The sequence below is a fragment of the Phyllostomus hastatus genome, unplaced genomic scaffold (assembly GCF_019186645.2).
Source record: "Phyllostomus hastatus isolate PE091 unplaced genomic scaffold, TTU_PhHast_1.1 phas_scaffold_11, whole genome shotgun sequence".
In the NCBI taxonomy this organism is placed as follows: Eukaryota; Metazoa; Chordata; class Mammalia; order Chiroptera; family Phyllostomidae; genus Phyllostomus; species Phyllostomus hastatus.
Window position 1 is genome coordinate 3,168,843 of NW_025334005.1, and position 27,652 is coordinate 3,196,494.

The 27,652-nt window shown below is 59.2% G+C and overlaps 5 protein-coding genes and 1 non-coding gene across 9 annotated transcripts; 4 read left to right on the forward strand and 2 right to left on the reverse strand.

Annotated features, from left to right (window-relative positions):
* The first annotated feature begins 171 nt into the window (after positions 1-171).
* FOSL1 (FOS like 1, AP-1 transcription factor subunit) lies at positions 172-7,165 on the forward strand. Its single transcript, XM_045855475.1, has 4 exons — positions 172-460; positions 2,649-2,846; positions 5,195-5,302; positions 5,617-7,165. The coding sequence occupies exons 1-4, from the start codon at positions 371-373 to the stop codon at positions 6,013-6,015; spliced, it is 795 nt and encodes a 264-aa protein (XP_045711431.1). The 5' UTR covers positions 172-370; the 3' UTR covers positions 6,016-7,165.
* On the forward strand, positions 1,781-1,970 carry LOC123829637. Its single transcript, XR_006787640.1, has one exon. It is a non-coding gene; the product is annotated as a U2 spliceosomal RNA (small nuclear RNA).
* Positions 7,166-7,296: 131 nt separating the features above from the next.
* Positions 7,297-8,679, reverse strand: CCDC85B (coiled-coil domain containing 85B). Of its 2 annotated transcripts, XM_045855477.1 has the most exons (2): positions 7,714-8,679; positions 7,297-7,545 (listed from the first exon to the last, which is right to left on the reverse strand). In XM_045855477.1, exons 1-2 carry the CDS (start codon positions 8,144-8,146, stop codon positions 7,538-7,540), a joined length of 441 nt encoding a protein of 146 aa, XP_045711433.1. In that variant the 5' UTR covers positions 8,147-8,679; the 3' UTR covers positions 7,297-7,537. The 2 variants fall into 2 exon arrangements, with proteins under 2 accessions (XP_045711433.1, XP_045711432.1); XM_045855476.1 differs by having other exon boundaries at positions 7,297-8,312.
* Positions 8,680-10,071: 1,392 nt separating this feature from the next.
* On the forward strand, positions 10,072-13,960 carry LOC123829588 (FGF1 intracellular binding protein). 2 transcript variants are annotated; one of them, XM_045855440.1, is made up of 10 exons: positions 10,072-10,259; positions 10,452-10,650; positions 10,822-10,948; positions 11,735-11,835; positions 12,302-12,456; positions 12,775-12,883; positions 12,967-13,030; positions 13,263-13,349; positions 13,437-13,534; positions 13,839-13,960. In XM_045855440.1, the coding sequence occupies exons 1-10, from the start codon at positions 10,175-10,177 to the stop codon at positions 13,906-13,908; spliced, it is 1,095 nt and encodes a 364-aa protein (XP_045711396.1). In that variant the 5' UTR covers positions 10,072-10,174; the 3' UTR covers positions 13,909-13,960. The 2 variants fall into 2 exon arrangements, with proteins under 2 accessions (XP_045711396.1, XP_045711397.1); XM_045855441.1 differs by having other exon boundaries at positions 10,073-10,259; positions 12,302-12,435.
* Positions 13,961-14,143: 183 nt separating this feature from the next.
* CTSW (cathepsin W) lies at positions 14,144-17,508 on the reverse strand. Its single transcript, XM_045855439.1, has 10 exons — positions 17,402-17,508; positions 17,052-17,136; positions 16,110-16,223; positions 15,552-15,706; positions 15,361-15,460; positions 15,201-15,281; positions 14,996-15,121; positions 14,735-14,799; positions 14,452-14,661; positions 14,144-14,377 (listed from the first exon to the last, which is right to left on the reverse strand). The coding sequence occupies exons 1-10, from the start codon at positions 17,474-17,476 to the stop codon at positions 14,264-14,266; spliced, it is 1,125 nt and encodes a 374-aa protein (XP_045711395.1). The 5' UTR covers positions 17,477-17,508; the 3' UTR covers positions 14,144-14,263.
* Positions 17,509-20,447: 2,939 nt separating this feature from the next.
* On the forward strand, positions 20,448-27,565 carry EFEMP2 (EGF containing fibulin extracellular matrix protein 2). Of its 2 annotated transcripts, XM_045855065.1 has the most exons (12): positions 20,448-20,488; positions 21,338-21,397; positions 21,721-21,838; positions 22,065-22,113; positions 22,744-22,950; positions 23,562-23,684; positions 23,975-24,091; positions 24,243-24,362; positions 25,692-25,811; positions 25,899-26,025; positions 26,271-26,466; positions 27,265-27,565. In XM_045855065.1, exons 3-12 carry the CDS (start codon positions 21,728-21,730, stop codon positions 27,424-27,426), a joined length of 1,332 nt encoding a protein of 443 aa, XP_045711021.1. In that variant the 5' UTR covers positions 20,448-20,488; positions 21,338-21,397; positions 21,721-21,727; the 3' UTR covers positions 27,427-27,565. The 2 variants fall into 2 exon arrangements, with proteins under 2 accessions (XP_045711021.1, XP_045711022.1); XM_045855066.1 differs by lacking the exons at positions 20,448-20,488; positions 21,338-21,397 and adding an exon at positions 21,593-21,614.
* Positions 27,566-27,652: the final 87 nt, after the last annotated feature.

The window sequence follows — 27,652 nt, forward strand, 5'->3', positions numbered from 1 at the left end:
GCTAGTAATCCGCCGGGGAATCCTCTGCTTCACCTGGGCGCGGCGAGGAAATTGCACCATGTATGGGCAGCTACGTCAGAGGGGGGCGGACCCGCCGCTGGGGCTAGGGGACGCCAAATCCTCCACTTTCCCGTTGAAAAGGCCTCACGGGGCCTCGGGAGGCGTTGAACAGTTCGGTGCGGACCAGCAAAAGGTGGCGCGTCGGGAGAGGCGGAGCCGCGAGGAGACCCGCGCCGCTGCGCCACGCCCCCACCCCCTAGTTGAAGTGGTTCAGCCCTTTTCATTCATAAAAAGAAAAGACTACGCGAGGAGCGGGTGAGTCAGAATCCAAGCCGCCGACGCTGACCCCGTAGATCAGCCAGCGCAGGGCATGTTCCGAGACTTCGGGGAACCCGGACCCAGCTCCGGGGCCAGCGGTGCGTACGGCGGCCCGGGGCAGCCCCCGGCGACAGGCCAGCAGGTGAGAAGGAGCTGACGCCTGGGGTACCCGGGGGAAACAGCGCCTGGGACGCTGAGGTCCACTCCGACACGCGCTGGGACTGGGGCCGGGAGCAGCAGTAGGGACCTGGTATAGGTGCCGTGCCGCGGGTCCTGCCCACTCTCCGCGGTCCCCGGACACCTTCCCCCCAGCCCAGGGAAACGCGCGCGGGGGTAGGTGTAACAAAAATCTGCGAGCGTCCCCTCTCTCGGTCGCCCCTTTTCCTCTCGCTGTCTGCTATCCGTCCCTCCGTCTTTCTTTCTTCTTGTCCTTAACTTCTTTAGTTCCTCCTGTCCAGCGCTAATTTCTTTGTCCGTCTGCGTTAGAGTGGGGTCCCGGCACCTGCGTTAGCCCTAGCGCTGACAGGATCACAGGGTCTGATTCATCTCGGACTCAATTCCCGGGGTGGGATTCGGGATCTGAACTGCGACCCAGGCGTCCCACACAGGAAGGAGGCTAGATCCGTCCACAGGCTAGCCCCCCCAGACCGGGAGTCCTCGGCACTGCCTGTGGTCGTCTGTGTATCTGTCCATTTGCCTGTCCTTCCCTACCCCGTCGCCAAGTCCCTACCCCCTTCTCCGCGCCGTGGAATCTGGTGGGCTCCAGAGACTGGATCTTGACCCCTTCCTTTACAGGTTGGGGCCAATCAAAACGGAAGGTGTGGGAACGTGCGGGGTTCATGCGGCGGGCAACTCCCGCTCCCCCGACTCTTGGCGCCCACTGGCGGTTGGGGGGACCCCGGAGGTTGCAGGTGCCCATTTCCTGTCGAGGGGCCACGAGCACGTGTCGCTAGGGGAGGGAAGGAGCGGCGTCCGTTCCGCCGAGTCACGGAGGCCGAGTCACGGCGGCTGACTCACCCGGGGTGCCCCTCCCTTCCTGGCCCGGAGCGGCCCGGGCCTGGACAACCTCGGGAGCAGGAGATACCGCCGGCGGTGCCTCGAGCCCGGAACTGGGGTCACTGGGCCACTGGGCCCCCAGTGCCGGGCCAGGGACACCGCTGCACGGACTTGCCTGGGCTTGAACCGCCTTTTCCCGGAGGACTGGGCGCACACACCCAGAGCCCAGCCCCAGGGCTAGAACCCAGTTGTCTCCCAACACTGAACCCCCATCTCAATCCATCCCTCTCATTTCTGGCTGAAAGAGGATAGTGGCAGGTAATACCTGGAGCTCTAACTGTACAACCAGGCATCCTGCTGGGCAGGTTTCTCCTTATCTACCGTATTTCACAGAATCTCAGACCCCATTGATTTGAAAACCCACCATTATTTTGTGCCACTAAATTGTTTCAAGTTGCCAATTATCATTGCTTCTTGGCCTTTTGGCCAAGATCAAGTGTAGAGATCTGTTCTTTTCAGCTTCACATCTGATACATCCTCTGAGGACCACATATTAAATGGATTTTTGGAGCAGGAGATGGAATAGGGACTTGCTCTGCCCACGCCACCGCTCATTGACCCAGCGATTCAGTACCTCTGGGAAACGCGCACTCGCTCAGGGGCCAAAAAAAAAAAAAAAAAAAGCCAATTAAATTGATTGGCTACTAAAGGTTAAAAAGGGCACTTCTTAGCATTGATGAAATGCCATAATCCTCGCCTATGACAATAATAAAAACGAGGAAACTGAAGCACATTGAGGTCAAATAGTGTGCCCAAAGCCCTGGCCAGTAAGTAGCCCGAGCCAAGATCAGAACTGAAACAGCCTGAACCCAGAGCCATGGCTCTTGTCCTCCACAGCCCTGACCAGGCTTGTCACGTACGTTCTCTCGGGAGTGGCAAAGAGCTGAGCAGCCGGGGACCAAGCCCCGCTTCCCACTTACTGGCTGTGTGTCTGAGGACAACTGTTTTCCTGTCTGAAAATGAAGATACTGTTGTGCAAATTATATGAGTCAATATTTGTGAAGTGGTTGGGACAGTGCCTGGAATTCGTATTTTAAAAGTATTAGCTCTGATGAGGAAATGGAGGTCCAGAGAGGTTATGTGACCTGCCTAAAGCCACACAGCTCAGGAACAGGGGGCTGTCATTCAGTCTCTCTAACTGCCAAGCTGTGCTCTTGCTCTTTCTGGTGTCTCGGTGTCTGTCTCGAGGGTGGACAGCAGTGTGGCTTCTGTTCACTGGAAGCCCCTCAATTAACACAGACTACACTCCTGATCTTCCATGTCTTATCCCTCAGAAATTTCACCTCGTCCCAAGCATCAGCGCGCTGAGTAGCAGCCAGGAACCACAGTGGATGGTTCAGCCTCACTTCCTGGGACCTGGTAGCTACCCAAGACCTCTGGCCTATCCCCAGTACAGCCACCCACAGCCCCGGGCAGGAGTCATCCGGGCCCTGGGGCCACCTCCAGGCGTGCGTCGCCGGCCCTGTGAACAGGTAAGGAGCAGAGGCCTTGCATGGTTCTGATGCCCACGGGGGTGTGGCAGCTCTTGCCCCGAAGGAGAACGCAGGCTTAGAAGGAGGGAGAAGGTAGCACTGCTAGCGACTATTGGCCAAGGTGGAAAGTGAGAGGAGCCTCTAGGAAGACCCAGAGGACAAAGAGGTCCCTTCTGGATGAGGGACTGCTTCCTGGAGGTGGAGGCATATAAGCCTAGGAAGAGGGGTAGGATTTGCATAGATAGAGTTGAAGGAAAGGACATTCCAGGCAGAGGGGATGGCACGAGCAAGAATGGAGGTGGAGCCCTGGCCGGGTAGCTCAATTGGTCAGAGCATCTACGCAATATGCCAAGGTTGCAGGTTCAATCCCCAGTCAGGGTGCATACAAGAAGCAACCAAAGAATGCATAAATAAGTGGAACAACAAATCAATGTTTCTCTCCTTTCTTTCTTTCTCTCTCTAAAATCAATATATTTTTAAAAAAAAAGAACATCAGTGGAAGTGAGAACATGTACGGTGCATGTGGAAAGGCGCATGGACAGTAGAGGGTACCCACCTGCGGACATGAACAGGAGGGTGAGCTTACGCTCCGTCCGTGCAGCTGGGAAAGAACAGAAGGAAGGTTGCCTTTAGCTGTTCTCTGAGTCTCAGTTTCCCTGTCTCACTGAAAACCTCACAAACACCCTCCGGGGAATGTACTCTGGTTTTCCCCATATTACAGCCAAGGAAATGAAGGCCCAGAGAGGTAAAGTCACTTGCCCAAGATCACACAAGTGTTGAGTAATGAGACAGGTCTGCCCAATTCTAAAGTTAGACTCTAACCAGCAAGCCACACTGTCTCACTCAGAGCAAAGGGAAGGCTTGAAGGAGAGAGCTGGGAACTTTTGCCTCCCCAACCGGGGTTCCTACCCACACGCTGCTAATAATGTCCTTTCCAAAATAAATGAGATAGTCTTTAAGGGAGTGGCACCTCTTTCCTCTCCCCGGAGCATTTTTTTTTTAATGTTATCTTTTATTTTTAGAGAGAGGGGAAGGAAGGGAGAAAGAGAGAGGGAGAAACATTGATGTGGATATATTACAATTGATGTGTAATATATCCATTGGCCCGCAATTCAGGCATGTGCCCTGACGGGGAATTGAACCCCAACCTTTAGCTACTCAATCCACTGAGCTACACCAGTAAGGGCAACCCTGGAGCATGTGAATATATGAGATGGTAGTGGGTGAGGTTTGCACATTAAACAGCTTGCTCTAACAGCTGGGTAGAGGATGGGGAGGGAGGCTGGGATCCTGGGAAAGATGAGTTACTGGCTGGGAAAGGTGTGCCGGGGAGGCTTTCCTGGCTGGCCTTCGGGACCACCCGGAAGAGGACTATGGGGTGAGCCCCTGGGCCAGGCTCTGGCCTTTCTCCCTGAGCCCTGTCCTGAGGGCGCTTTGGCCCTGGGTCCTCTCAGACTGGGGCTGTGAGCTGCGAGTGGGGTCCTTTGTGGGGAAGATGGTCTCCATCAGCTGGCCTGTCAGTCAATGTTGAATAGAGTGAGAGGATTTTAACTTCTGCTCTAGGACCAAATCAAGTTATTCATCTCCCCTGGGCTTCAGTTCCGTACATGGAAAGTAGCGTTAAGAATCTAAGAAAGCACCCTGGCCTGTGCGCCTCACCTGGCTGAGTGTTGCTCTGCAAACACAAAGGTTGCCGTTTTGGTCAGGGCACATGCCTGGGTCACAGGCCAGGTCCCTGGTTGGGGACTGGTGAGGGGCAACTGATTGATGTTTCTCTCACATATCGATGTTTCTCTCTCTCTCTTCTAAAAGAATAAAGTTTAGAAAAAGAATCTAAGAAAAGCACTATGCTGGCACACAGATTTCCAGTAAATAACAATTTAGCAGCACTCAGCTCCTCCTAGTGCTTACAATCCCTGGAGAAAAGGAGACTTGGTTATAAAGAGATTAAAAATAGGGGTCCCTCGAAAAGGAGTGGCCGCCTCCCAAAGGCTCCAAGGAGTAAAAGCTACCGGTACTTCTGTCAGGGGAATGAGAGAGGGCTTCCTGCAGGCGGAGGCATCTTTGTTGAGTCCTGGGAGATGAAGAGGGTTCGGGTTTGTGCCTCCCGAGAGGAGAATCGTAGTGGGCAAAAGCCGGGTGCGAGGAAGAAATCTGACTAGTGCAAGTTTGCTGAAGTGAGTTCTGGGGACGCGTCGGTGCGCGGTGGTCCTGGAAGTGCAGGAAGACGGTGCCCCGGTCCTGCCATGCCTTCCACCAGGGTCCTACCACTGGGCAAGCGCACTAGGGGAGTGCCCAGCAGCCAGTGGCCCAGGACACTGGTCCTCACTGGTCCCTCTGTCCCCCAGATCAGCCCGGAGGAGGAGGAGCGCCGTCGAGTGAGGCGCGAGCGGAACAAACTGGCCGCGGCCAAGTGCAGGAACCGGAGGAAGGAACTGACCGACTTCCTGCAAGCGGTGAGCACTGGTCGGTGCGGAGGGTGCCTGTGGGGCCCCAGGGGACACTGGTGGGGCAGTCCTTAGGAAGAAGGACGAGGAAAAAGTACTTGGACCAACAGCCGACCAGAGCTGAAGCCGACAATCTCCTAAAACGCTCCGGGTCTTGATTGGAGTCCTGCACTCTCCCAGGGCCTCATGGGAATTGTAGTCCAGACTTGCTGGAGACTCCCCCGCTCACCCTACTTCCAACCGCCCAATCACCACCACCACCATCTGGAAGGCTACGCGGTATTCCAACCTCAGCTTCTTGACTCCTGACCTTCTCCCTACAGGAGACCGACAAGCTGGAGGACGAGAAATCAGGGCTGCAGCGAGAGATTGAGGAGCTACAGAAGCAGAAGGAGCGGCTGGAGCTGGTGCTCGAAGCCCACCGCCCCATCTGCAAAATCCCAGGAGCCAAGGAGAGTGACACTGGCGGCACAGGCAGTATCAGCAGCGCACCAGCCCCTGTTCCTTGTATCTCCCTTTCCCCGGGGCCTGTGCTTGAACCCGAAGCATTGCACACTCCTACGCTCGTGACCACACCCTCTCTGACTCCTTTCACCCCCAGTCTGGTCTTCACCTACCCCAGCACCCCTGAACCCTGTGCCTCAGCCCATCGCAGGAGCAGCAGCAGCAGTGGGGACCCATCCTCTGACCCCCTCGGCTCCCCTACCCTCTTGGCATTATGAGGCTTACTGGTCCCTCTCCCTGCGGGTGCCACCTAGCCAATATACCCACACCCACTGGTCCAGCTGGCCTGGGCCATATTCCATGCTCAACCCCTGCGGGTTCTTCTCCATCTTACCAGATGAGACTGAGCCTATTTTGCTTCCTGGTGGAGCCAGCTGGGGGCCACCAAAGCTGCCTGCTCTAGAGGTGCCTCTCTAGAGCAGGCGTCTCTAGCACAATTTCCTTTAAATCAGAGACAAAATATTTCCCATTTGTGCAAGAAAACTCGAGGCAGCCCCGGATGACTCTGTAGATCCCTACAGGTTTTCTGGAGCCCTAACCCCCTCCAGACCTCCCCTAAGTCTTTATCACCTTCTTCCTGTGACCCACCCAACCCTACCCCTTGACAGGTGATATACCAGCCTAGAACACTAACTCACCCAGCCCCACTGCCAGCAGCACCAGGTGACTGAACTAGGGCATTCTGTCGGCCCCTCCAGAAATGGCACAGCTGGAGAAGGTGCCAGAGACTTCTGTGATGAGCTGAGCTGCAGCCCAGGCTCTGAGAAGACTTTAGCTCCAGGGTAACTAAGCCTCCACCGCAAAGGCAGCTGCTATTTATTTTCCTAAAGAGAGTATTTTTATACAAATCTGCCAAAATGAAATAAAAGGCTTGAAGCTCCAGTCTCATTACATTGGCTCCAGAGGCTAAAGGGAGAACATTTGGATCCAGAAGTGCTGGGTTCAAGACTCAGCTCCACGGACTCACTGCATGACCTTAGACAAATTACTTGATATTCCTGGACCTCCACTGACTTATCTGACAAACGAAGCTACATCTGCTCCGCCTCATCACCAGGACTGAGAGGAAGAATGCTGTGGGATGCCAGCCAAGAGGATTATCCTCCTGGTGGGACCCCACCTTACTCCTGCATGTACCACAGGAGGGCGCTGTTATCATTGTTAGGCCCCTTCCAGCCTAAGAGGAGGCAGCTGAGTGGCTTCTAGGCCCCCAACACCTGCTTCCTGCCCCATTGTCTTGGACAGGAAGGAGCAGGGAAGGGAGCTGGAGCCACTTCAGGGGCCGGATCACAGCCTGTACCGGTGCCTGCTGGCAGGGCGGGGGTGGGGGTTGTAGCCAGCGGCTTTCCACGGTCCCATATCCCTCCCCAGGCTCGAGGTAATGGGGAAGGATCAGACACCTTAGTTGTGTAGCCCCTCCGTAGAGGCATGATATCCCGTCTCAATGTCCCCGCCCTTGTCCTAACCCCGGCGAGTGCCAAACAGACGCTGCCCATGGGTCTGCTTCCGTCCCAATTTATTAGCCGCCACCCAGCCCCTTGCCAGTCCCTCTGCTCCAGCTTCCAGTCCCCTCTTGCCCCGCCAGCGAAAGCAAGGGGCCCTCCTCATTGCCAGGGTGTCTAAGTCCATGCCAGCGGCCCCTCGTGCGCAGCCGGGCAGCTTCCAGGTCCCGAGGTACACCGCAACCGCGGCGCTTGGGGGGACATCCGGGCGGGCGTCGGCGCGAAGGAAGCTGCGCCCTCAGTCATCTGGGGAACAAGCCAGGGGTAACTGATCAGGACTACCCACGCTGCCGGTGCTGGAGCTTCCATCGCCCAGGTCGCGGGGCCCGCAGGGGGGCAAGGTGAGCTCCGGGGTCGGCCCAGTGCCTGAGCCCCCCACGCCACCAGGACTGCTGCGGGGGCCCCACTCCTCACCCAGCGCCAGGCAGAGCTCTTTAAGCGCTAGGTTCTCCCGTAGCAGCTCTTCCTGGCGGCCCTCCAGCTCGGCCAGCTTCTGCCAACAACCGCCCAGGTCCTCACGCACAGCCCGGGATGCCTGGGTCCCGAAGAGCTGCCACTGGCGCGCAGCGCGCCGCCCGCGCTGGCGCTCCGAGTCCAGGAAGCAGCAGAGGTCGCGCAGCTCCCGATTCTCGGCCTGCAGGCGCCGGTTAAGCTGCTTGAGCTCGCGGATTTCGCCTAGGTGACCCTGCAGCTGTCGATTCACCTCCTGCATGAGGCGGCCGCGCTGCACCAGAGCCGCCAGGCGCGCCGCCTCCTCCCGCCGCAGGCGCCGCACCAGCTCCTCCTTGCCCAGCGCCGCCATCTCCTCATCCGTCAGCTCCTCCAGGCCTCCTGCCTCGGCCTCCATGACTGCTCAGGTCTCTGGAGCATCGCCTGCCCGCTGCCGCGGTCCAGGTGCCCCACGTCGAGCCCCGCACGGCTCAGGACCCGGCTCCGCCCGCGGCAGGCTCTGGCCGGCTAGCGTAGGCTGCAGCAGCAGCTCAGGGGTGGGCACGCGGCGGGGCGCGCGCCGGGGCGGGGCCACATGACGTTGAGGAAGGGCGGCCAATCCGAGGAAGCCCCCACGGAAAGGGGCGGAGCCTTAGCGTAGACGGAGCCGATTCCCCGCCCACTCCCTACGGCAGTGTCCCTGATCTTCGGGTTTGTGGGTCCCTGCACCAGCGCCTGTCACCCCGAAACCAGGAGCCTCGTACCTCCCAATTCTCAAGTTCAAGCCTAGTTCGGCTCCTTCTCAAAACCAAGACTCAGGTGTCTGCCCGGGAACTCTCCCGCTCACCGCCCCTCCACCCCAGACAGAACTCAGACCTATCACCTTAATACCCTTCCTAGTTTAGCTCGATCTCGAGAAAGACTGGGCTCACTGAGCATCGCTGCCAACGCCAAAAGTCCTGGCTCACCATCAGCCTGCCCTCTCTTTCACGGGGTGTTTTCTGCCCGGGGCCGGGGGGGGGCGCATTCAAGGGATTCGTTTGTTCAATAAAGCTTTGTTGTGTGTAAGATCCATGCAGAAATAAACTTGGTTAAGATTCTCATCCCGTCCTCAAGTCTTAATGTAGTCAGGGAAGACAAGGTGAGTTAAACAAGAAGCAAATGGAAGAGGGACAGACAGGGTCTGAGGGAGCTCTCCCCGCGAAAAAGTTTTCCTTAGATGTCTGAAGCTCCCTGACAATACATAGGGCTTTGTCAAGCAATGAGTTCAGGGAGCGGGAGTAGCATGGTGAACGACGCTGATTTCTTCTTGAAAGTGGTAAGAGAGGGAGAAAGTGGTAAGAGAGTGAGGAAACAAAGGCAGTGGGAAGCCAGATACTTAAGGGCTTTCAATACTAGGCGCATTTTCACAGGCCAGGAAGGATTTTAATCAAGGGTGTAACATTTTAAAATATGTGTTTTAAAAACAATTGTTCAGGCTGCTCTGTGTGGGGTGGACAATGAGGGGGAGTGCAGGCAGGGAGATTAGTAAGAACACTGTGTCCCTTGGGCAGTAGAGCTCTGCAGAAGGACGGCGCCGGGGCAGTGTCAGTGGGGGTGGGGAGGACAAGAGATACTAGAAATATCCAGGAGGCAAATCAGCAGAACTGAATGTGGAGAGAGAGGAGGAGTCCGAGAGAAAGCCCAGGTTTCTGCTAGGAGACCTTGGTGGGTGTTGGGGCTGTCACTGAGATAGGAACGCAGGGAAGAAATAGAGTGGGGAGACCGACAGGTCTGTCTATTTCGCTTTGGGGGGCTTGTGGGGAGGCAGCGTGGAAAGAAACACGCACAGATAGGCTGCCCTCCTGATGTGGGCTTCCAGGCAGAGTTCTAAGCTGCAGAATAAGAGAGGTCATTAGTTAGTGGTGGGGCGGGGAGGATGGTGGGTGCTAAAAGCATAAGAGCAAGTGTCCCAGCGCAGGAGAGATGTTCATCCGCAGGATGGACTGAGGGGCTTCCAGCAAAGGCCTTTGGAAGTCGGTTACACGTCTTTACTGCACAGAAAAGATTTAGGACTGAGCCCTGTGAAACTCCTAAATTTAGGATACTGGTCAAAACAGAGGGGCCCGGAAAAGAGAAAGTGGGGTGGGGGGAACAAGAGGAAGTGACCGGGAAGGATTCCAAAAAGGGGGAGACTGACCAGGCCGGGGTACGGACCGCGTACGTGTGGGGACTGAGGAGCCTGGGATTCCCCTTCCTGCAGAAAGGGGGAGCTACTCCACCGCTTTTACCTCTTCCCTCGCAGCGCCTGCCCCACCCTCTCTGTCCCGGAAGTGGTCCTTCTGTGGCTCCGGGTGCCCGGTACGGAATCTCAGCGCTCCCGGAAGTGGCCCGGCGGCTGCGCGCCCGGCCCGGGCTGCTCTTGCTCGGGTTGGGGCGCTGCGGCTGCTCCCGGCCGGGCGTAACCATGACCAACGAGCTGGACATCTTCGTAGGGAACACGACCCTCATTGATGAGGACGTGTATCGCCTCTGGCTGGATGGTTACTCGGGTCTGTGGGGGGACTTTCTGGGGGAGGCCATCAGGCCGAGCGGTTGTTTTGGATGGGTGAAGGAGCGGAGCCTGGACATCTTATAGGGAAGCGGGCAGAAGGAATGAGGGATGTATGGAGATAGGGGCTGGAATACCTGGAGGGGCTTTGAGGTCGGTGGGGTAAAGCCTGATGCTAGCGCCTACTCCCCAGTGAGCGACGCTGTGGCCCTGAGGGTGCGCTCGGGGATCCTGGAGCAGACGGGCGCCACCGCAGCGGTGCTACAGAGTGACACCATGGACCACTATCGAACTTTCCACATGCTCGAGCGCCTGTTACACGCACCGCCCAAGCTGCTGCACCAGCTCATCTTCCAGATCCCACCCTCCCGACAGGCGCTGCTCATCGAGAGGTGGGATGCCGACCACTCTGACCATATACCCATTTTGCAGGCTGAAACTGAGGTCCAGGGAGGGACAGGCCTTCCCCAGGCCGTGAGAAAGTTGAGAGCACAAGGGGCCAAACCCAGGCCCCCTTTCCCCTCCTTTGTGGAAAGTCAGTAGTGTCCTCTGCCTCCACGCAGGTACTATGCCTTTGATGAGGCCTTTGTGCGAGAGGTCCTGGGCAAGAAGCTGTCCAAGGGCACCAAGAAAGATCTGGATGACATCAGCACCAAAACAGGCATTACCCTTAAGAGCTGCCGAAGACAGGTGGGCACTGCAGCCCCCTCACCCACACAGCATTCCATCTATAGTCCACCCCTTTGGCCGCTGCCCACCTCTGTTGTGGCAGCTGCTTCCTACCCGGCCTCCTCTCCCTGGCGTGCCCCTTCCAGGCCATCCTCTGCTCTGCAACCAGGGTGACCTCACAGAACTCTGGGTCTGACCATAGCTTCCTCCTGTCTGTCCATAAACTTGCAGTGGCTCCCACTCCCTCCTGGATAAGCCACACTCTTCGGCCTCGCCCTTCATACTCTCCTTAGATTTGGTCCTGCCAGCCTCTCCAGGTTTACATTTCCCCAGCATCCAGCTTTGTTTTGCTCATGATGCCCCATCCTGGAGGGCTCTGTTCTTGGCCGTGTCTACTCCTTGAAATCCAAGTCAGGGTCAGATGTCACCTTCACAAGACTTTCTGGTGGTGCCGGTAAGAAGTAACCCTTCTGGAATTTCACGTCTTTACTCTGTGTCTCCTGTGAGCTCCCTGCATACAGCTTAGCACTTGCTCTTTTTTTTTTTCCTTTCTGGGCCTTAGCCACCAGGGTCCGTTCCAGCACAAGCTTGTGAAGAACTGGGGAACGCCATGCTAATGTAGACATGAGTAAACGTTTATCTGAGGCAAGGCGGCAAATGCTGGTGGATGTTTGTTGAATTGATAACTTTCTGAAGGAGTAACAGATGCTGTAGCCACATGGGGAGATAGGTGAGGGGTGGTGTTCAATAAACAGTTTATTGGGTGAGTGACCTCTGACTAGCCCTTGCTCCCCTAACTGCCTGCAGTTTGACAACTTTAAACGAGTCTTCAAGGTGGTGGAGGAAATGCGGGGCTCCTTGGTGGATAACATCCAGCAACACTTCCTCCTTTCTGATCGGTTGGCCAGGTGAGGTGCCAGGCGAGGACCCCCATTCTGCACACTCCCCTGGACCCCAAGGCTGGTCCATCTTCCCCACCCCCACCCACCTGACCTCCTGGCTATGTTGGGGGAATGGTTATCTCACTCCTGGTCTGCATGTGGATCAGATTGCCCTGGGTTCAAATGCTAGCCCCGCCATTGACCAACTGGGCTGTTGTGAGGTGCCACATAAAAGCACGTGGCACAGCCCCCAGGGCTCAGGAAGTGGTAACAGTTACCATTGTGGTCTTCTGCTATATCCCTTTGGGGACCTGGGTTGAAACCTCTTTTCATGGATGAGGAGGCCCAAAGAAAGGTGACTTGAAACATGTCACTGCAGTGAGTGAGGGCGGGGAGAGGCGGGAACTCAGATGCCCAGCAGATGCTGCAGGTGGGAGCCGCTCACCAAGAAGGGACTTCCAGCCCTGACAGATCTGCTCCCCCATCCCTGCAGGGACTATGCAGCCATCGTCTTTTTTGCCAACAACCGCTTCGAGACAGGGAAGAAGAAGCTGCAGTACCTGAGCTTCGGCGACTTTGCCTTCTGTGCAGAGCTCATGATCCAGAACTGGACCCTCGGAGCCGTCGGTGAGGCCCCCACTGACCCAGGTGCCCGGACACCCCCCCGCCCTCTCAGGGCCTGCTACCCCACCGGCGCTTTCTCCCTCAGGCCCCCAGTTCCCGGCATTCTTTGTCCTCCAGGGCCCCTCCCCAGCCGCCTCTGCTCAGGGTCCAGTATCCCCACACTCCCTGGTCTGCAAAGAGCCCACTACCTCTCCGTGGCCTGGCAAGGCGTTCCGCCTCTCTGACACTCTGATTTCTCTTTTGTCTTGTGGGGGCACCGTGTGGTGGGTGAGCAAAGCTTGGGTGTCACAGGAGGGTATTTTGTCCCCCTCCCCCCCAACTCCCTCCATGGGCCTTGCTCAGACTCCCAGGTGGATGACATGGACGTGGACTTAGACAAGGAGTTTCTTCAGGACCTGAAGGAGCTCAAGGTGCTGGTGGCTGACAAGGACCTTCTGGACCTGCACAAGAGGTGACTTTGAGGAGGGGGCTCCATGGAGTGGGGCCTGAAGTGGAGGCCCAGGCAGCTCTGGGTTTGACCCTGTCTCCTTGCAGCCTGGTGTGCACCGCCCTCCGGGGAAAGCTCAGTGTCTTCTCCGAGATGGAAGCCAACTTCAAGGTCTGTGGTCCAAGCCAGCTCATGTCCCTTGGGCATCTTCCGCCTCCAGTTCCCTGTCCCACCAGGCAACTCTGCTCATGCCCCAGATTGACCAGCAGGTGGCGCAGCTGCTCCCTCTGCCCACCTGTAATGGAGGGAGCCGGCTCCTAAACATTGGGGAGTTATTTGATTGTGGGAGGTGGATAGATTTGGAGAGGCAGAAGGCAGAACTCCCAGGCTCCCTGCCCCGCAGAACCTGTCCCGGGGGCTGGTGAATGTGGCCGCCAAGCTGATCCACAATAAGGACGTCAGAGACCTGTTTGTGGACCTCGTGGAGAAGGTGAGCTCCCCTGCCCGCCGCCCACTCCTGCCCGACCCGGCCTGTCTCTGAGCTGGACCAGTACTAGGTGTTCCCTCGGACCCACAGTTCGTGGAGCCCTGCCGATCTGACCACTGGCCACTGAATGACGTGCGGCTCTTCTTGAATCAGTATTCAGCGTCAGCCCACTCTCTGGAGGGCTTCCGGTGAGAGACCCCCCTAGCCAGCCTGGCCCTCCTGCAGACTCAGGGTTCCCTGTTTCGCCACCCCGGGGGTGGGAGGCTCTGCAGACCAGAGTCCTGGCTCCACCTCCTGGAAGCTGTGACACGACCTCGGGCAGGTTCCTTCTCCGTCCGTGCCTCATTTTCCTCATGTCTAAACGGGGGATGGTAACGGGAAGGGTCACGAGAACACGGTGAGGACTAAGAGGGAAGGTACACAGATCGCTCAGAGCAGCGTCCTGGCGCGGGGGCTTGCGGTCAACCTCGGCCGTCGCTGTTGTCGTTGCAGGCACCAGGCCCTCTGGGACCGCTACATGGGCACCCTCCAGGGCTGCCTCCTGCGCCTCTACCATGACTGAGGCCCCCTCCCACTGCCCCGCCCACACTGCCAATAAAGTTGCCATGACTTTGGAGGAGCCTGTGCAGAGGTCCACATCGGGGGCCGTGGGTGGGGGGTACGCACGTGTGTGCATCTGAGCGTTACGGTGTGTAGGGATCTGCGCGTGTGTTGGCCCCGCAGGGGCCGGGACCTGTCCGGGAGTGGTGTCTCTGCTCAATCTGTTCTCTTCCCCACCCAACTGAGTCCACTTGGAATCCATGCTCTTCCGTTGGTTTATTCGGCCCATAGCAAGAAGACTGGGAGGACAGGGGAAGACTTGCGGCGTGGCCAGCGAGGAGGCAGCTGGCACGGCCGGGGAGAGCTGAGAGGCGGGCTCAGGGAGGGCAGGAGACTTTGTGCTGCTTCTTGGCCGGTACGTCCACTCGGGCAGACAACGGGTACTTGGTGATGCCACAGGCATTGCTCCCTCGGTGCAGCCGGAAATAACCCTAGGAAGTCGGATGACATTAGGGCCAGAAGGTGGGAGAGGTCTGTCCTTCCCCTCCCCGTTGACCCCACTCACCTCCTCACCCCAGTTGGCCCCCCAGGAGTTCTTCAGGATCCAGTAGGGAATGGAGCGACGAGGCCGAGGTTTAGACTGGGACAGGTCTGCCTCTGCCTGCCTGCTCTCCACCGACTTGGTCTTGCCGAAACCCACCAGCAGGACGACGTGGTCCACTGTCCGAGGGTCACAGGTGCCGGGTGCAGGCTGGATCACATTGTTTTGGTAACGCTGCAGGGGCAGAGGGGCTGAGTCTGGGGCCGTACCCCCGTATGGCCCTCCCCCTGTCCCGGCCGTTTCCCACCTGCAGGAGCTCCTTGTTGATGGTGACAGTGATGGGGCCCTCCGTGGCCAGGTGCCGGGCAATACCTGGGGCACAAGCACCGTCAGGCCGTGCTCGCCCCACCTTCCCTGCTCCTGGCTCGTGGTTGTCTCCATCTCCCACCCCCACCACCCCCTCTGTCCTCCGTCCCCGTCCATAGCCCAGTCTGGCTGCCTCTGTCCTGGTCCGTCCGTCCCCGTCACCCCCTGCCCGCGCCCGCCTGGGTCTCTACCCTGCCCGTACTTTGCTCGTTTTCCGGCAGCATGAAGAAATCCTGGATCCAGGCCACCTTTTTGTACTTCTTGGCCTGGCACCTGTGGACTGTGGTCTCCCCCCGGTACGGGTAGTCCTCCTCGCTGGCCAGGCCACCTGGAAGTGAAGGAGGCCGGGAGGAGATGCCGCCCCGGAGCACCCCCCGCACGCAGCCCCCAGAGAGGCCGGCACTCACTGTTGTTCAGGACAGTCATGAACGCGTCCCAGACGAAGCCGCCGGTACAGCCGCTCGCGCAGCGGTCACAGTCGAGGAGCTCTGGGGGGAACGGGGCCTGTGGGCGCCCGAGCCCAGGCCCCACCCCCCACCGGCACACATGCCCCTTTCCCAGCCATACCCTGCACGGAGAGTTCCACAGAATGCTGCCATTTAATGGCCCACAGGGCCTCGATGTTGCCCACTGCCGCCATGGCCCAGCAGCACCTACAATACTCTCCCTGGTGGGGAGAAGGTGGGGGCTGGGTAAGGGGGCTGGGCCTTGCCCCTCTCCTCTCCCTCCCACCACTGAGGCTGGATGGGGCATGTTACCTGGTTTCTCACAGGTGTGATGATGCCGGGTTTCTTCCGCCAGTCACAGGTGGAGGGCACTGACTCGCCCTTCTCACCAGACCCTACCTTTCTGTCCATATAGGGCGCCCTTCCAGCTGCCTTCTGATTCCCATACAGCCGGTCAAACTCCTCCTCTGAGGGACAGACGGAACCACCAAGATTACCTCATTGACCCCTTCCCCCTTCCCCCGTATTCTGCTTCTCCCACTCCAGCCATCCACATCCTCTGCCACTTGCGTCCCCGTAACGCCCTGGGGGACAAAGGCAGGGATGCCGAGGTGTAGAGAGAGACCAAGTTCCTTGCTGGGATGCATTCCCTTGCACTTGCTACCTCAGCCTCGAACTGAGCTGGGACATGGGCCTCCGGGGTACCTGTCCCTGCTCTCGGCAGTTTGGGTCAAGCACCTAGGCCTATGGTCTTCGGGGTCCCTCTCTGGGAAATGAATTCCAACAGTCTGTCCTGTCCATCTGCCAGTCCCCCTGGACAAGGCTCTGCTTCCCCACCCACTACCTAGGGGCCAGAAGGTGTCCCAGTACCTGTGAGGTCACTGAACGGAGTCACCCCAAACTGCGCCGTGCCCAAGTCCTCCTCCTGTTGCCGCTGAGCCCGGTCCAGGTTGCGGGCAAAGATATCCAGGCGGCGAGCGTACTCTGGACCAAAGCAAGGTCTTTCTAGGCCGCCTCCCAAGCCCCCCAGGGGCAGGAAGTGGTCACGAGCTGGGCGTCCTCCCTCCCACACTCACCCAGAGGAGGGCTGGTTCCTGTGGCCCCTGCAGGCTCTGCTGCAGGTATCTGGGCAGAGGAACAGCTCCCCAGCCCACCCAGGGTTGGGTTTCCCCAGGACGCAGGAAGGACATCTCTGCCCATGTTTGGGGGGAAGCCAAGTAAAAGGTGTGAGGACCAAGTGACTCAGAAAAGAAAGTAGGTGGTCGGAGACCACAGACAGGCTTCCTGTTGTCAGGTCGCCCCCTTCACACCTCTGACCACAGGCCTGGGGCTGGGACCCGGCAGGGTGGCAGGGGTGGGGGAGGGTGGGGTACAGGTCCATCACATGGGATGAAAGACACCCACAGGTTATCGCTCTGTGGATGAGACCCAGAGAGAGGGCAGGAACAGGGTTGGCAACGGGGTGGAGAAGGGGTGCCCAGCTCAGGGACAAAAGGTGCATCCTTAGGTGTCCCCTACATGAACTCGTGACTAGATGGTCTCCTGTCCACTGCCAGCAGTGAGGACCGTGGCTGTGCAGGCGAAGGACCCTCTAGGACGGGGCAGACCCCCAGCAGCGGCCAGCTCCCTCCCTGTTCGTAGCCAAGAATGACCCCATCCCCCTTCGCATTCGGGAAACGGGGAGCACACCCCAAGCCCTGCCACCGTCCCACTGAGAGCTCTGGCAGAGCCCATTCCTCATCCCGAGCCCTGATTTCCTCATCAGCTAAACAGAAGTGGGTTTGGACTGCAGGTGTACGGGCGCCATGATACCTGCTGGGCTGGAGTAAGTCCGGTTGTACTGGATCTGGAACAAAGTGAAGGCCTCTTTCAGTTCCAGTGGCCGGGGACCTGGCTCCTAGAAGGAAGCAAGGGTGGAGGGTGAGGGGGTTGAACAAAGGAATCATTGCTGGGACCACACCGTGGCTTCCAGCCAGGACTGGGCGAGGAGATCAGCCAGTTAGCCTGTTTTGTCTCCCTGTGCGAGCTTGGGCATATCAGTCGCCTCTCCAGCCTCAGTTGCTCCCTCTGAGAAATGGGCACACAGTGGATTCTGGAGGGGTGAGCCCCAGGCGTGGGGCTTGCAGAGGGAAGGGCACGGGAAACGGACTGTGGGCACTTACCTGGCCTCTGATGCCTTGGGCCGGGGCTGCCACCAACAGGGCCAGGACGCAGGAGAGACAGACGGTCAATGCCATGTTGCTGCGGACCAGAGTGGTAGAGTAGGCAGGAAGCTGTGCACACCAAATTGGAGGGGATGAGGGGGCGTGGCTGGAGAAACCACTGAGGAGAAACCAGGCTGGGAGGGGAGGGCACACCCCTCAAGCAAAAAGCTTTAAAGCTTTTGAATTAAGAAAGGCACTAAAGCTTTTGTCCCTACTTGTCCCTACGTAGCCCTCTGCCTGCCTACACCCCCTCCCACCCATTTTTCTTTACTCAACAAAGGCTTTCTGCCCACCCTGTTCTGGGCAACTCGGGATCCAGAGATGGATCTGCCCTTAAGGAAACAGGGTCTAAGAGGCAGTGACACAAAGCCATCAGCACTGCAACGGGGAAGCCCAGGGGGCTCTGGGAGGCCCCTGGCCGCTCACAGGGTGTGGAGGGAGGGTGGTCAGTGTGCCCTAGGGGAAGCACTCTTGCTCATCCTACAAAGCTCCTTTAGCGCCGCAAGGGTCACCCCCAAGAAGCCCTCCTGCTCTCTCTCCCAGCCTCTGGTGTGACCTGCAACCCCTGGAGCCCCCGCTGTGTCTGCGCCTGCCTGGCATCCTCCTTCCAAACACGCCAGAAGTGTCTGCGGTGCCTGTGTCCCCAGCTCCCAGGATGTAGCTGAGCCAGGATGTAGCTGAGCTCAGTGCAGGCTTGATGGGTGTTGTTGACTAAACAATCAGTCATCATGGTTTGTTTTTTTTAAAGATTTTATTTATATTTTTTAGAGAGGAAAGGGAGGGAGAAAGAGAGAGAAACATCAATGTGCGGTTGCTGGGGGTCATGGCCTGCAACCCAGGCATGTGCCCTGACTGGGCATCGAACCTGCGACACTTTGGTTCTCAGCCCGCGCTCAGTCCACTGAGCTACACCAGCCAGGGCTTTCATCATGGGTTTTAAACAAGCAAATGCAAGGGGAAGGGACAGCCAGAGGCGACTCTGGCCTCCTTTTGTTCCTCATCCCCTTCCCATCACAATCTGCGTGGGGGTCAGGGTGCAGAAAGAGAGTGGATTGGCATCTCAGACAGAGCAAGGCCAAGTCTGTGAGCTCCAGGGCTGGGCAGGGGTGCACGTGTCACTGCTGCCTCAGTTTTAAGGGGTCCTTAGGTTGGAGTTCTCCCTTGTGAGGCTGCAGGCTGGGAACCAGGCCCCCAAGACCAGAGATGGGGGAGAAGAAACTCGTTTCCTAGGGGTTCCGTCCACATATATGGGGGGGCGGGACGGGGAAGGGCTCCGATCCTGGGCCTCGTTTGTTCGTGTGCTCACGACCTCGTTTCTTCATTCATTAGGAATCTGTCCCGTTCTGCTGCTCCACCCTGACTACCACCCCAGACAATAAGCCAAGGGACTCCTCTATCTGGAAAAAACTGCCATGCTGCTTTTGCTAAAATTCAGTAAACAGACTGTCCGCAGAGCAGCACCGGGCTCCATGGTTCTGGACCCTGTCAGATGCCCCACGCTAGCCTTGGGCTGTGTGTGACCTCTGACTAAGGCCCGTGTACGTCAGCCCTCAGGGCTTGAGGTCTCACTGTGAGCGCCAACGGTGGGGGGGGAGGCATCATAAAATCCGTCTCTGTGGGGCTGGGGTTGTGGAAATTTGGGGGAGGAGAGACTGGGCGTGTGGGGCTGGGTGGCCTCCCTCTGTGACCCACTCCTTTCCCCCTTAAATGCCAGCCCCACGAGGCTGGGAGATTTTAGTCTTTTTTTTAAAGATGTTATTTATTTATTTTTAGAGAGGGGAAGAAAGAGAGGGAGAGAAACATCAGCTTGTGGTTGCCTCTCGAACGCTTTCCACTGTGGACCTGGCTGACAACCCAGGCATGTGCCCTGACTGGGAATTGAACCGGTGACCTTTTGGTTCACAGTCTGGCACTCAATCCATTGAGCCACACCAGCCAGGGCTATTTTCATATTATTTTAAATAACAGCTTTATTGAGATAATATGCGGTAATTCACACACCCTAAAAACACCCTTGTGGACACTTCAGTGGTTTTTAGTGTATCTGCATAATGGTGCAATCATCAAATCGCCACGATCTAATTTCAGAGTGTTCTCACCATCCCAAAGGGACCCCATACCCAGCAGCAGTCACTCCCCATGACCTTTTCCCCTGCTAGAGGCTGACCTAGTTTGTCTCCCTGATTTGCTTATTCTGGCTGTGACATAAACAGAACACGTGGCCTTTTGTGTCTGGCTGCTTTCACCCAGTACAGCGTTTTCAGGATCTATCCACGTGGTGGTGCATATCAGTCCCTTATTCCTTTTTATGGCTGAATAATATTCCACCACTTTTTTTATCTTCAGGTTTATCCATTCATAAGTCGATGGACATGAAACTTTCTACATTCTAGCGCTTACGAATAATGTTGCTATGAAGAGAAATGTTGCTATGAATAGTGTTGCTCTCTACGTTGTTTTTGTGTGGACACGTTTTCCGTTTCCCTGGGTATATCCCTAGGATTGAAATTGCTGGGTCCTGCAACATGTCGAGGACCTGCCAGGATTTTTCCGAAGCGATGCAGCATCTTACGTTCCCACCGCATTGTATGAAGGTTCCATGTTCTCCACGTGCCTGCCAGCCCTTGTTAATGTCTATCTTTTTGAGTTTAAACAGCTATTATTTTTAGCCTCCTCACCCAAGCAGCTGGGAAGCATTTAGGGTGGGGGAGACGCTCTCCAGTTCACTCTGAATCTAGAGCTCACCTTGGGACCCACCGAAATGTCCCTTCCTAGGTACGTCCCCTCCCCTAGCAGGGCGGCATTCGGGGCTACAGTGAGGATACACCGGTAAGAAAGGGAAGGGAGGGAACGGCGAATTTGCCGCCTGCCCCCAGGCCGGGGATCCCTGGACACGCGGCCGTTTTCCGTCCGGCTCCGCCCAAAGACGTGCGCAGGGAGGGGCTCCGCCCCTTCCTGGGAGCCAGCTCCGCCCAAACTCCACCTCCAGAGGCGCACCCTTCGCTTGGGGGAGGAGGCGGAGACCCGGGGGCTCAGGGAACGAGGGTAGGAGGAGGGCTGGGAAGGCTCTGGCACAACATCCTGGCGTTCTGCACACTCAAGTTTGGCCCTGTCCGCCTTTTCAGGGGCTTCCATTCATTCTGGGCCAAAAGGGAACTGCAGCCCCCGCCCCCAAACTGTTGTAGCCTCCAGGACCGAGGGCTCGCGGAGGCTGTCCTGGAGTGAAGGGACCACCGGGCTGAAGACGGCCCTGGGGATGGAGGGGGAGGGAACGGAGACCCACGGTTCTGGGCCTGGGAGCGCCTCGTCCTCGGGCGAGGTCTGGGGACCCTGAAGGAAGCTGTAGTATTTCCAGAGTGACTTTCGGGTGCACCGAGGACAATTTTTTAGGGTCTAAACGGAGGACCTGGTAGCCCCAGTATTAGGTTAGCTCTAGGGGCCCAGGACGGCATCCTGGGAGGCTCAGCAGGAGTCTGGGGGCCTCCACATGAAGATGTGGGCGCACAGGATGGAATTCTAGGGGCGCAGATTAGGTAGGGGTCTGGGTGCGCAGTGTGAGGGGTGCACAAAGTGAGGGCCTGGGGACTCCCGAGTGAGTCTGGGGGCCTGGTATCAGGGCCAGTGCTACCAGGATCTAGCCCTACGGGACCCTGGCCCAGAGCCGAGAGGCGGCTCCGGGCGGCGCCGCGGGGGACCGGGTGGGGGCCTGCGGCCGGCCAGGGGCGGAGAAGCGGGGGGTCGGGGTCCCTCCCCCTGGCGCGGGCTCAGGAATCCGCCGAGGGGCGGGCGGAGGCGCCGGGGTGGGCCGCGCCGCTGCAGGCGGGCGGGCGGGGGGCGCTTCCTGGGGCTGCGCGTCCAGGGAGCTGCGCCGTCTGCCCGTCCGTCTGCCCGCAGGCACTGCGGGAGCCAGCCGAGCCGCCGGAGCCGCGGGCCGCGGGGGCGTCGCGGGCCCAAGTGAGTGGCTGTCCGTGGGGGAAAAGAGCGAGCCGGAGCCTCGGCCCAGTCGGCGTCAGCGAGGAGCAGATAGGCCTGCGCTCCTCTGCCCGCGCCGCTGTGGGACCGGGCGGGGGCGGGGCGGCCCCGGGCGAGTGGGCCCCGAACCCCGGCCTGCTTGAGGAGTCGGCCCGCGTGAGGAGTCAGCCCTCGGCTCTGGGAGATTCCGGGGTCCTAAGTGCGGTACCGAGGGGGAGGCGGCTGGGGCCAGGGCTCTGAGTCCTGGTACAGGGAATGGGGGTGCCGTGACAGGGGCGCCCTGACCCCTGCCCACCACCTCCCAGTCCCAGGATGCTCCCCTTCGCCTCCTGCCTCCCCGGGTCTCTACTGCTCTGGGCGCTGCTGCTGTTGCTCTTGGGGGCAGCGTCTCCCCAGGATTCGGAGGAGCCTGACAGCTACACGGTGGGGACCGTGGGGCCACTGGCCTGGGCTGGGCTGGGCAGGGACCAGAGACCAGGATCCTGGGGTGCCTGCTGGGGAAGATGCTCCCCTCCCCTGGTTGGTGGAGCAGCTGGGGCCATTGTTTGGAGCAGTCCCGGGAGGGTGGCTAGGCTCAGGGCCCTGGCCTTGGCCTGGTCAGTTGGAGGGGACAGGGGGTGAACACTGGCCACCACTGGTCCCCTTGTAGGAATGCACAGATGGCTATGAGTGGGACCCTGACAGCCAGCACTGCCGGGGTGAGTGTGCCTGGGGGACTGACCCACCCCCCAGGAAGGGATAGGGATGGCAACCCCGGCTGCGAGAGCTGCCGCAGGAGGCCGATGGCCTGTCCGCTGGCTGCCCGGCTCTGTTTTGCCAAAGCCAGCGCTGGCTCTCTGGGGGCCAGCTCCGCCAGGGGTAGAGAAGCCATCCAGGCCCCTCCCTCTCAGAGAGACCCAGGGCACCCCGCCCCCACCTCTGAGGAGGCAGGAGAGCAACCCGGCACTGGCACTGCCCCAGGGACACCGCCGTCTCCAACCACCCTCCTGCCCAGCTGTGTCCCGTCACGTCCCAGGCGGGCCGTGTGCGCGGGGATGTGTTAGGAAGCCTGCACATCACTCTTGGGCTGAGCCAAGGTTGGATCTCAGGGAGGGAGAGATTCTCTTAGGGGCCAGAGAATGGGGGTGACTGTGGAACAGCCGCCCCACCATCAGCCCTGGCAGACTCCTGGGAGGGGTCCTGGGCAGGCAGCCTTAGCCTGTTGAGCAGAGAGGGAAGGCCCTGCCTGGGTCGCACAGCTCAGAGAGGGCCAAGCTGGGCTCCCGCCTCCCACCCCGTCCACGGCCAGCCCGGGAGACTGGCTGTGCCCAGCAGGCCCCTCTCTGCAGATGTCAACGAGTGCCTGACCATCCCCGAGGCCTGCAAGGGGGAAATGAAATGCATCAACCACTATGGGGGCTACTTGTGCCTGCCCCGCTCGGCTGCCGTCATCAACGACCTGCATGGCGAGGGACCACCACCGCCAGTGCCCCCCGCTCAACACCCCAACCCCTGCCCACTAGGCTATGAGCCTGATGAGCAAGAGAGCTGTGTGGGTAAGGGCCCCTCTCCCCGGCACAGAGGCTCGCCGCCCTCCTACCTCGTGTCTCCCGCTGCACCTTAAACACTCAGACCTCACGTTCCTCCTGTGCTCAGAAGCCTCCTCAGGGCCACGGGGGTACCATCCGGTCCCTCAGCCAGATCCTCACTTTGTGTGGGGCCTGCCACAGATGGTCCCAGCTCCTGTCCCACTGCCCTAGCTCCAGCCGCTGGGACCCTGCCCTCCACTGCTGCAGACACTGCAAGAGCTCTGCCTCTTAGCCTCTGCCCCTGGCCCGGCTCCTGATCTGGCCTCACCCCTGGGCGGCAGGGACCTCGGAGGGAGGCCCTGGAGCTAGTGCTCCTGGGAGTGTGGGGAGGGCCTTGTTTCCTGTACTTCCCTGGCTGGGGCGCTCACGGTTAGGGCTGCCTGTCCTGTCGGCTTCCAGGCTGGCGGACCGTTATTCGTGCTGTTGGGAGGGTGTAGTCCACGTGTTCCTGTTCTGGGGGTGGGTCACCCACACGCCCACGTGAGCGGTTCCTGACCTGGGTCCTCCAACACCGAGGTGTCTGTCAGGCGGGGCGGGGCGTGGGCTCCCAGGCAGGGGCTGAGTGGTGTCGCCCGCAGATGTGGACGAGTGTGCCGAGGCCCTGCACGACTGCCGCCCCAGCCAGGAGTGCCACAACCTGCCCGGTTCCTTCCAGTGCACCTGCCCCGAAGGCTACCGCAAGATTGGGACCGAGTGTGTGGGTGAGTCCAGGGGCTGCCTTATTAGTTCCTGCTCTGTGCCCCTGGCCTGGCTCCCCGCCTCCCCCAGCACTGATCCCCATTTCAACCCACCCCCAGGCTTTGCCCCAGGCCCCTGCCACCTCAGTCGCCAGACATAGCACTGCACGGGTGTATGTGCGAGTCCTGGCTGACCTGGCCCGGCCCAGCCCCCAGACGCAGACAAGACTACGGGTGGCGAGGCCTTGAGTTGCAGCTGGCTTGGGCCCCCCTGACCTCTGACCTCAGCCCCCCTTCCCCCGCCTCCATCCCAGATATAGACGAATGCCGCTACCGCTACTGCCAGCACCGCTGTGTGAACTTGCCCGGCTCCTTCCGCTGCCAGTGCGAGCCGGGCTTCCAGCTGGGGCCCAACAACCGCTCCTGTGTGGGTGAGGCTGGGCCGGGCCGGGCTGCTGCGTCCTGGGCAGGGTGGTGTGGGGCGGGGGGCTCCCTTCCTGAGCAGCCCAGGTAAACAGGTGACATGGGGGCCCTGGGCTGCTCCTCGGCTCTCACCCCTCTCATTTCCCCCGGCACCCGCAGATGTGAATGAATGTGAGATGGGAGCTCCGTGTGAGCAGCGCTGCTTCAACTCCTACGGGACCTTCCTGTGTCGCTGCCATCAGGGCTACGAGCTGCACCGGGATGGCTTCTCTTGCAGCGGTGAGAGCTCCGCCCCTGCCGGGTGTTCCGCCCTCGGCCCCCCTGCGGCATGCTGTGCCTCCTGCCACGCGGTCCTCTATTGGATGCCTCCAGGTCCCATTCATTCTGCACCCCTGTACGTCCCACACACTCCACCCCCAGCTGGTTGCAGCGCACCCGCAGGCCTGCCCACCACAACTCCCATCCCGGTAGCAAAGGCGCAGGAGACAGCAGTTAGGTCCCCACTGTCGCTCAGTGGGGAGACTGAGCTAGGATGTGGGTGGTGACAAGTGGTGACAAGTCACTCTTCTCTCTCAACCTATTTACTCATCTGTAAAATGGGTTGCCTTGAGAATTAAGTGAGGAAATGACGACAGGCTTTATCAAGTCCCAAGCAGCAACACTTTAAGTGAATACCATTTATCCAGAACCTTCCTTGTGCAGGGAACTTCCCTAACATACTTGGCCTTATTTAATCCCGCCAACAGTCCTATGAGGTAAGTATGATTTTTTTCCCCTTTCTGCAAAATGAGGACGTTGATCTCTCCTTCAGGGTGTGTTGGGAAGCTTTCAGGCAAATAGTAAGTATAAAGTCCTTCAGCAAAGAGAGGTTAAGTGATTTGCCCGAGGGCAAACCACCAGGGCGAGATGGGTCCAGGGCCCCATTCCAGCTTCACATCCCCTGTCGCCTGGCCACGCACGCTGTCCATGCCGTGCTTTGCTGCCGAGCGAGGCCCCACTGGTGCCCGGCTCGGGCTGGGCAGCGCGGGAAGACCAGGGCAGAAAACCGGGCTCCTGCCCATGCAGGCCCCAGCTCATAGCAGGTGGCTGCCTGCTTGGGCTGATGGTGGGCTGCAGAAATGGGGCAAACCCCTGGAAACCAGAGCAGCCTGCACCCTCGAGGCTCAGCCAGTCTAACCAGTGGTCCCCAGCCTTTTTGGCACCAGAGGCTGGTTTTATGGAAGACAGTTTTTTCCAGGGACCTTGGCAGGAGGGGGTTGGTAGTTTTGGGATGGGAGGTTGGGGACCCCTGGTCTAACCTGCTCATTTCATCAACAGGAAAACTGAGGTTTCCAAAGCTCAGCCTGCAGGATTTCAAGCCAGGCCTCCGGTGCTTTCCCGTAGCTCTCCGCCTTTCAGTCCTGGGGCCGTAAGCCCCGTAAGCTGGGGGTCTGGCAGACCTTTCTTTGCGTTCTCTACGCCCCTGCTGTGCCTTGCACCTCAGTCTCGTCCTGCTCTGTTTTCCCCCACGGAGCCTAGCAGGAGGCGTAGCTGTCCCTGTGGACGTTTGTGGGACTGAATCGAGAGGACTGCCCTTGACCCAGAGTCTTCCTCCCCACTGTCCCCCAGATATTGACGAGTGCAGCTACTCCAGTTACCTCTGTCAGTACCGCTGCGTCAACGAGCCCGGCCGCTTCTCCTGCCACTGCCCGCAGGGCTACCAGCAGCTGGCCACCCGCCTCTGCCAAGGTACACGCTGTCTGGGTGGAGTGGGCAGGGAGGTGTCAGGGGTCGGTGCCCTGATGTCCAGGTTCCAGCCTCTCTCCCCTGGCACAGATATCGATGAGTGTGAATCCGGCGCACACCAGTGCTCTGAGGCCCAAACCTGTGTCAACTTCTATGGGGGCTACCGCTGTGTGGACACCAACCGCTGTGTGGAGCCCTATGTCCAGGTGTCCGACAAGTGAGTTAACGCGATGCCACGCCCCCCTGACTACAACTCCCACTGGGCTCTGCGGCGGTGGCTGGCGTCTGTTCCGGCTGGCAAGTGCCCCAAGGGCTGATGGGAGTTGCAGTCCTTCATGACAACCATGCGTACTGTTCTAGGAGAGGGAGGAAGGATCCTTTTGGGATCACTAAGTTTGAGGGTGGGCCAGATTTGGGGAAGGGGCCAAGACCTCACTCGTGCCCCCTTCTCGGGACCCCTAGTCGCTGTCTCTGCCCGGCCGCCAACCCCCTGTGCCGGGAGCAGCCCTCGTCCATCGTGCACCGCTACATGAGCATCACCTCGGAGCGGAGCGTGCCCGCCGACGTGTTCCAGATCCAGGCAACCTCCGTCTACCCCGGTGCCTACAATGCCTTCCAGATCCGTGCCGGCAACTCGCAGGGGGACTTCTACATTAGGGTACGGCTTTCCCCTAACCCCGCCCCTCAAATGGCACACATAATTGAAACCTGGATTCCGGGAAACCTTAAATGGCAGATTCAGTTAGGCCACCATGCCCCGCCTCTTCTCAAAGCCCCACCCCGAGAGGTGGGATTTCTGTAGAAAGGTAGGGGTGTTCTCAGTTCTGCAGGTGGTTCAATGTAATTCTAACAGAGGCACTCAGACACTGGGGTTTGCGTCCCCCTGCTGGCTTCTGTGTCTGGCCCCAACTCCTTCACCCTTAGAACACGTCAACACGACTGGCAGAGAGGGCTTCTGAGGTTACGGGCAAGAGCAAGTGGAGAGTGCAGGGCAGCATTGGCACAGGGGCCTGGGGCCAGACTCAGCTCTGCTGGTGGAGCTGTTAGGAGGGAGGGCTCCAGGTGAGTCAGCGAGAGGGGCGTCGGAGTTCGTCTGGTGTCAGAGCCTGTTTTCTCTTTCCGAAATTGAAAGCTTTGAAGGGGAGTCTGCCTGTTCTGGGTCCCCAAATGCCCCACCACTCTCCCAAGTCTCACGCCTGGCCCCCAGTCACCAGTTGGCCCTAGTTAGACAAAAGACCTAGCTGGAAGATTCCTGAGGGCGGAGCCTGGGCGCAGGGGATATCAAGGGTGTCACAGAGCCAGAGGACAGCCTGGGGTCCGCCTGGCCAGGGCTCCCCACTTCTCAGCCAACTGGTTGTGAGCACGGAACGGGGTGGGGAGGTGATGCTGGTGGAGAGGGTCCTGGTATGCGAGTTGACGCGATCTGTGTGTCCCCCCCACCCACTGTGCTCCGCAGCAAATCAACAACGTCAGCGCCATGCTGGTCCTCGCCCGGCCCGTGACAGGCCCCCGGGAGTACGTGCTGGACCTCGAGATGGTAACCATGAACTCCCTCATGAGCTACCGGGCCAGCTCAGTACTGAGACTCACCGTCTTCGTGGGGGCCTACGCCTTCTGACGAGTGGGGAGCGCTCTCAGGGAGGGGGAGGCCCCTGTAGCCCAGGAGCCTGGGGTTCAGGGATGATGGCGTTCTGCTGGAAGGGAGGATGCTATTGTGAAGGACAGAGAGAGAAAGGCAATAAAGGGAGAACGAAGGAGTGCTGGTGGCTGAGGGGGGCGGGTGACACTGCAGTGAACCCCAGACTGGGGGAGGGGCCAGGCTGGTGGGAGGTGGCCCAAGTGCG

What these genes read in the sequence shown, in the direction of transcription:
- LOC123829588 (XM_045855440.1), top strand. Translation starts at nt 10,175, where the DNA reads ATGACCAACGAGCTGGACATCTTCGTAGGGAACACGACCCTCATTGAT. An exon ending in TGAGGCCCCCACTGACCCAG is followed by an intron (nt 12,457 to 12,774) that starts GTGCCCGGACAC and finishes GGCCTTGCTCAG; the next exon opens with ACTCCCAGGTGGATGACATG. An exon ending in TTGTGGACCTCGTGGAGAAG is followed by an intron (nt 13,350 to 13,436) that starts GTGAGCTCCCCT and finishes TCGGACCCACAG; the next exon opens with TTCGTGGAGCCCTGCCGATC.
- EFEMP2 (XM_045855065.1), top strand. Translation starts at nt 21,728, where the DNA reads ATGCTCCCCTTCGCCTCCTGCCTCCCCGGGTCTCTACTGCTCTGGGCG. An exon ending in TGAGCAAGAGAGCTGTGTGG is followed by an intron (nt 22,951 to 23,561) that starts GTAAGGGCCCCT and finishes TGTCGCCCGCAG; the next exon opens with ATGTGGACGAGTGTGCCGAG. An exon ending in CAACAACCGCTCCTGTGTGG is followed by an intron (nt 24,092 to 24,242) that starts GTGAGGCTGGGC and finishes CGGCACCCGCAG; the next exon opens with ATGTGAATGAATGTGAGATG.
- CCDC85B (XM_045855476.1), bottom strand. Translation starts at nt 8,146, where the DNA reads ATGGAGGCCGAGGCAGGAGGCCTGGAGGAGCTGACGGATGAGGAGATG.
- FOSL1 (XM_045855475.1), top strand. Translation starts at nt 371, where the DNA reads ATGTTCCGAGACTTCGGGGAACCCGGACCCAGCTCCGGGGCCAGCGGT. An exon ending in GTCGCCGGCCCTGTGAACAG is followed by an intron (nt 2,847 to 5,194) that starts GTAAGGAGCAGA and finishes TCTGTCCCCCAG; the next exon opens with ATCAGCCCGGAGGAGGAGGA. An exon ending in TGACCGACTTCCTGCAAGCG is followed by an intron (nt 5,303 to 5,616) that starts GTGAGCACTGGT and finishes TTCTCCCTACAG; the next exon opens with GAGACCGACAAGCTGGAGGA.
- CTSW (XM_045855439.1), bottom strand. Translation starts at nt 17,476, where the DNA reads ATGGCATTGACCGTCTGTCTCTCCTGCGTCCTGGCCCTGTTGGTGGCA. An exon ending in GACTTACTCCAGCCCAGCAG is followed by an intron (nt 16,224 to 17,051) that starts GTATCATGGCGC and finishes GCTTTGGTCCAG; the next exon opens with AGTACGCTCGCCGCCTGGAT. An exon ending in TGTGGAACTCTCCGTGCAGG is followed by an intron (nt 15,282 to 15,360) that starts GTATGGCTGGGA and finishes CGTTCCCCCCAG; the next exon opens with AGCTCCTCGACTGTGACCGC.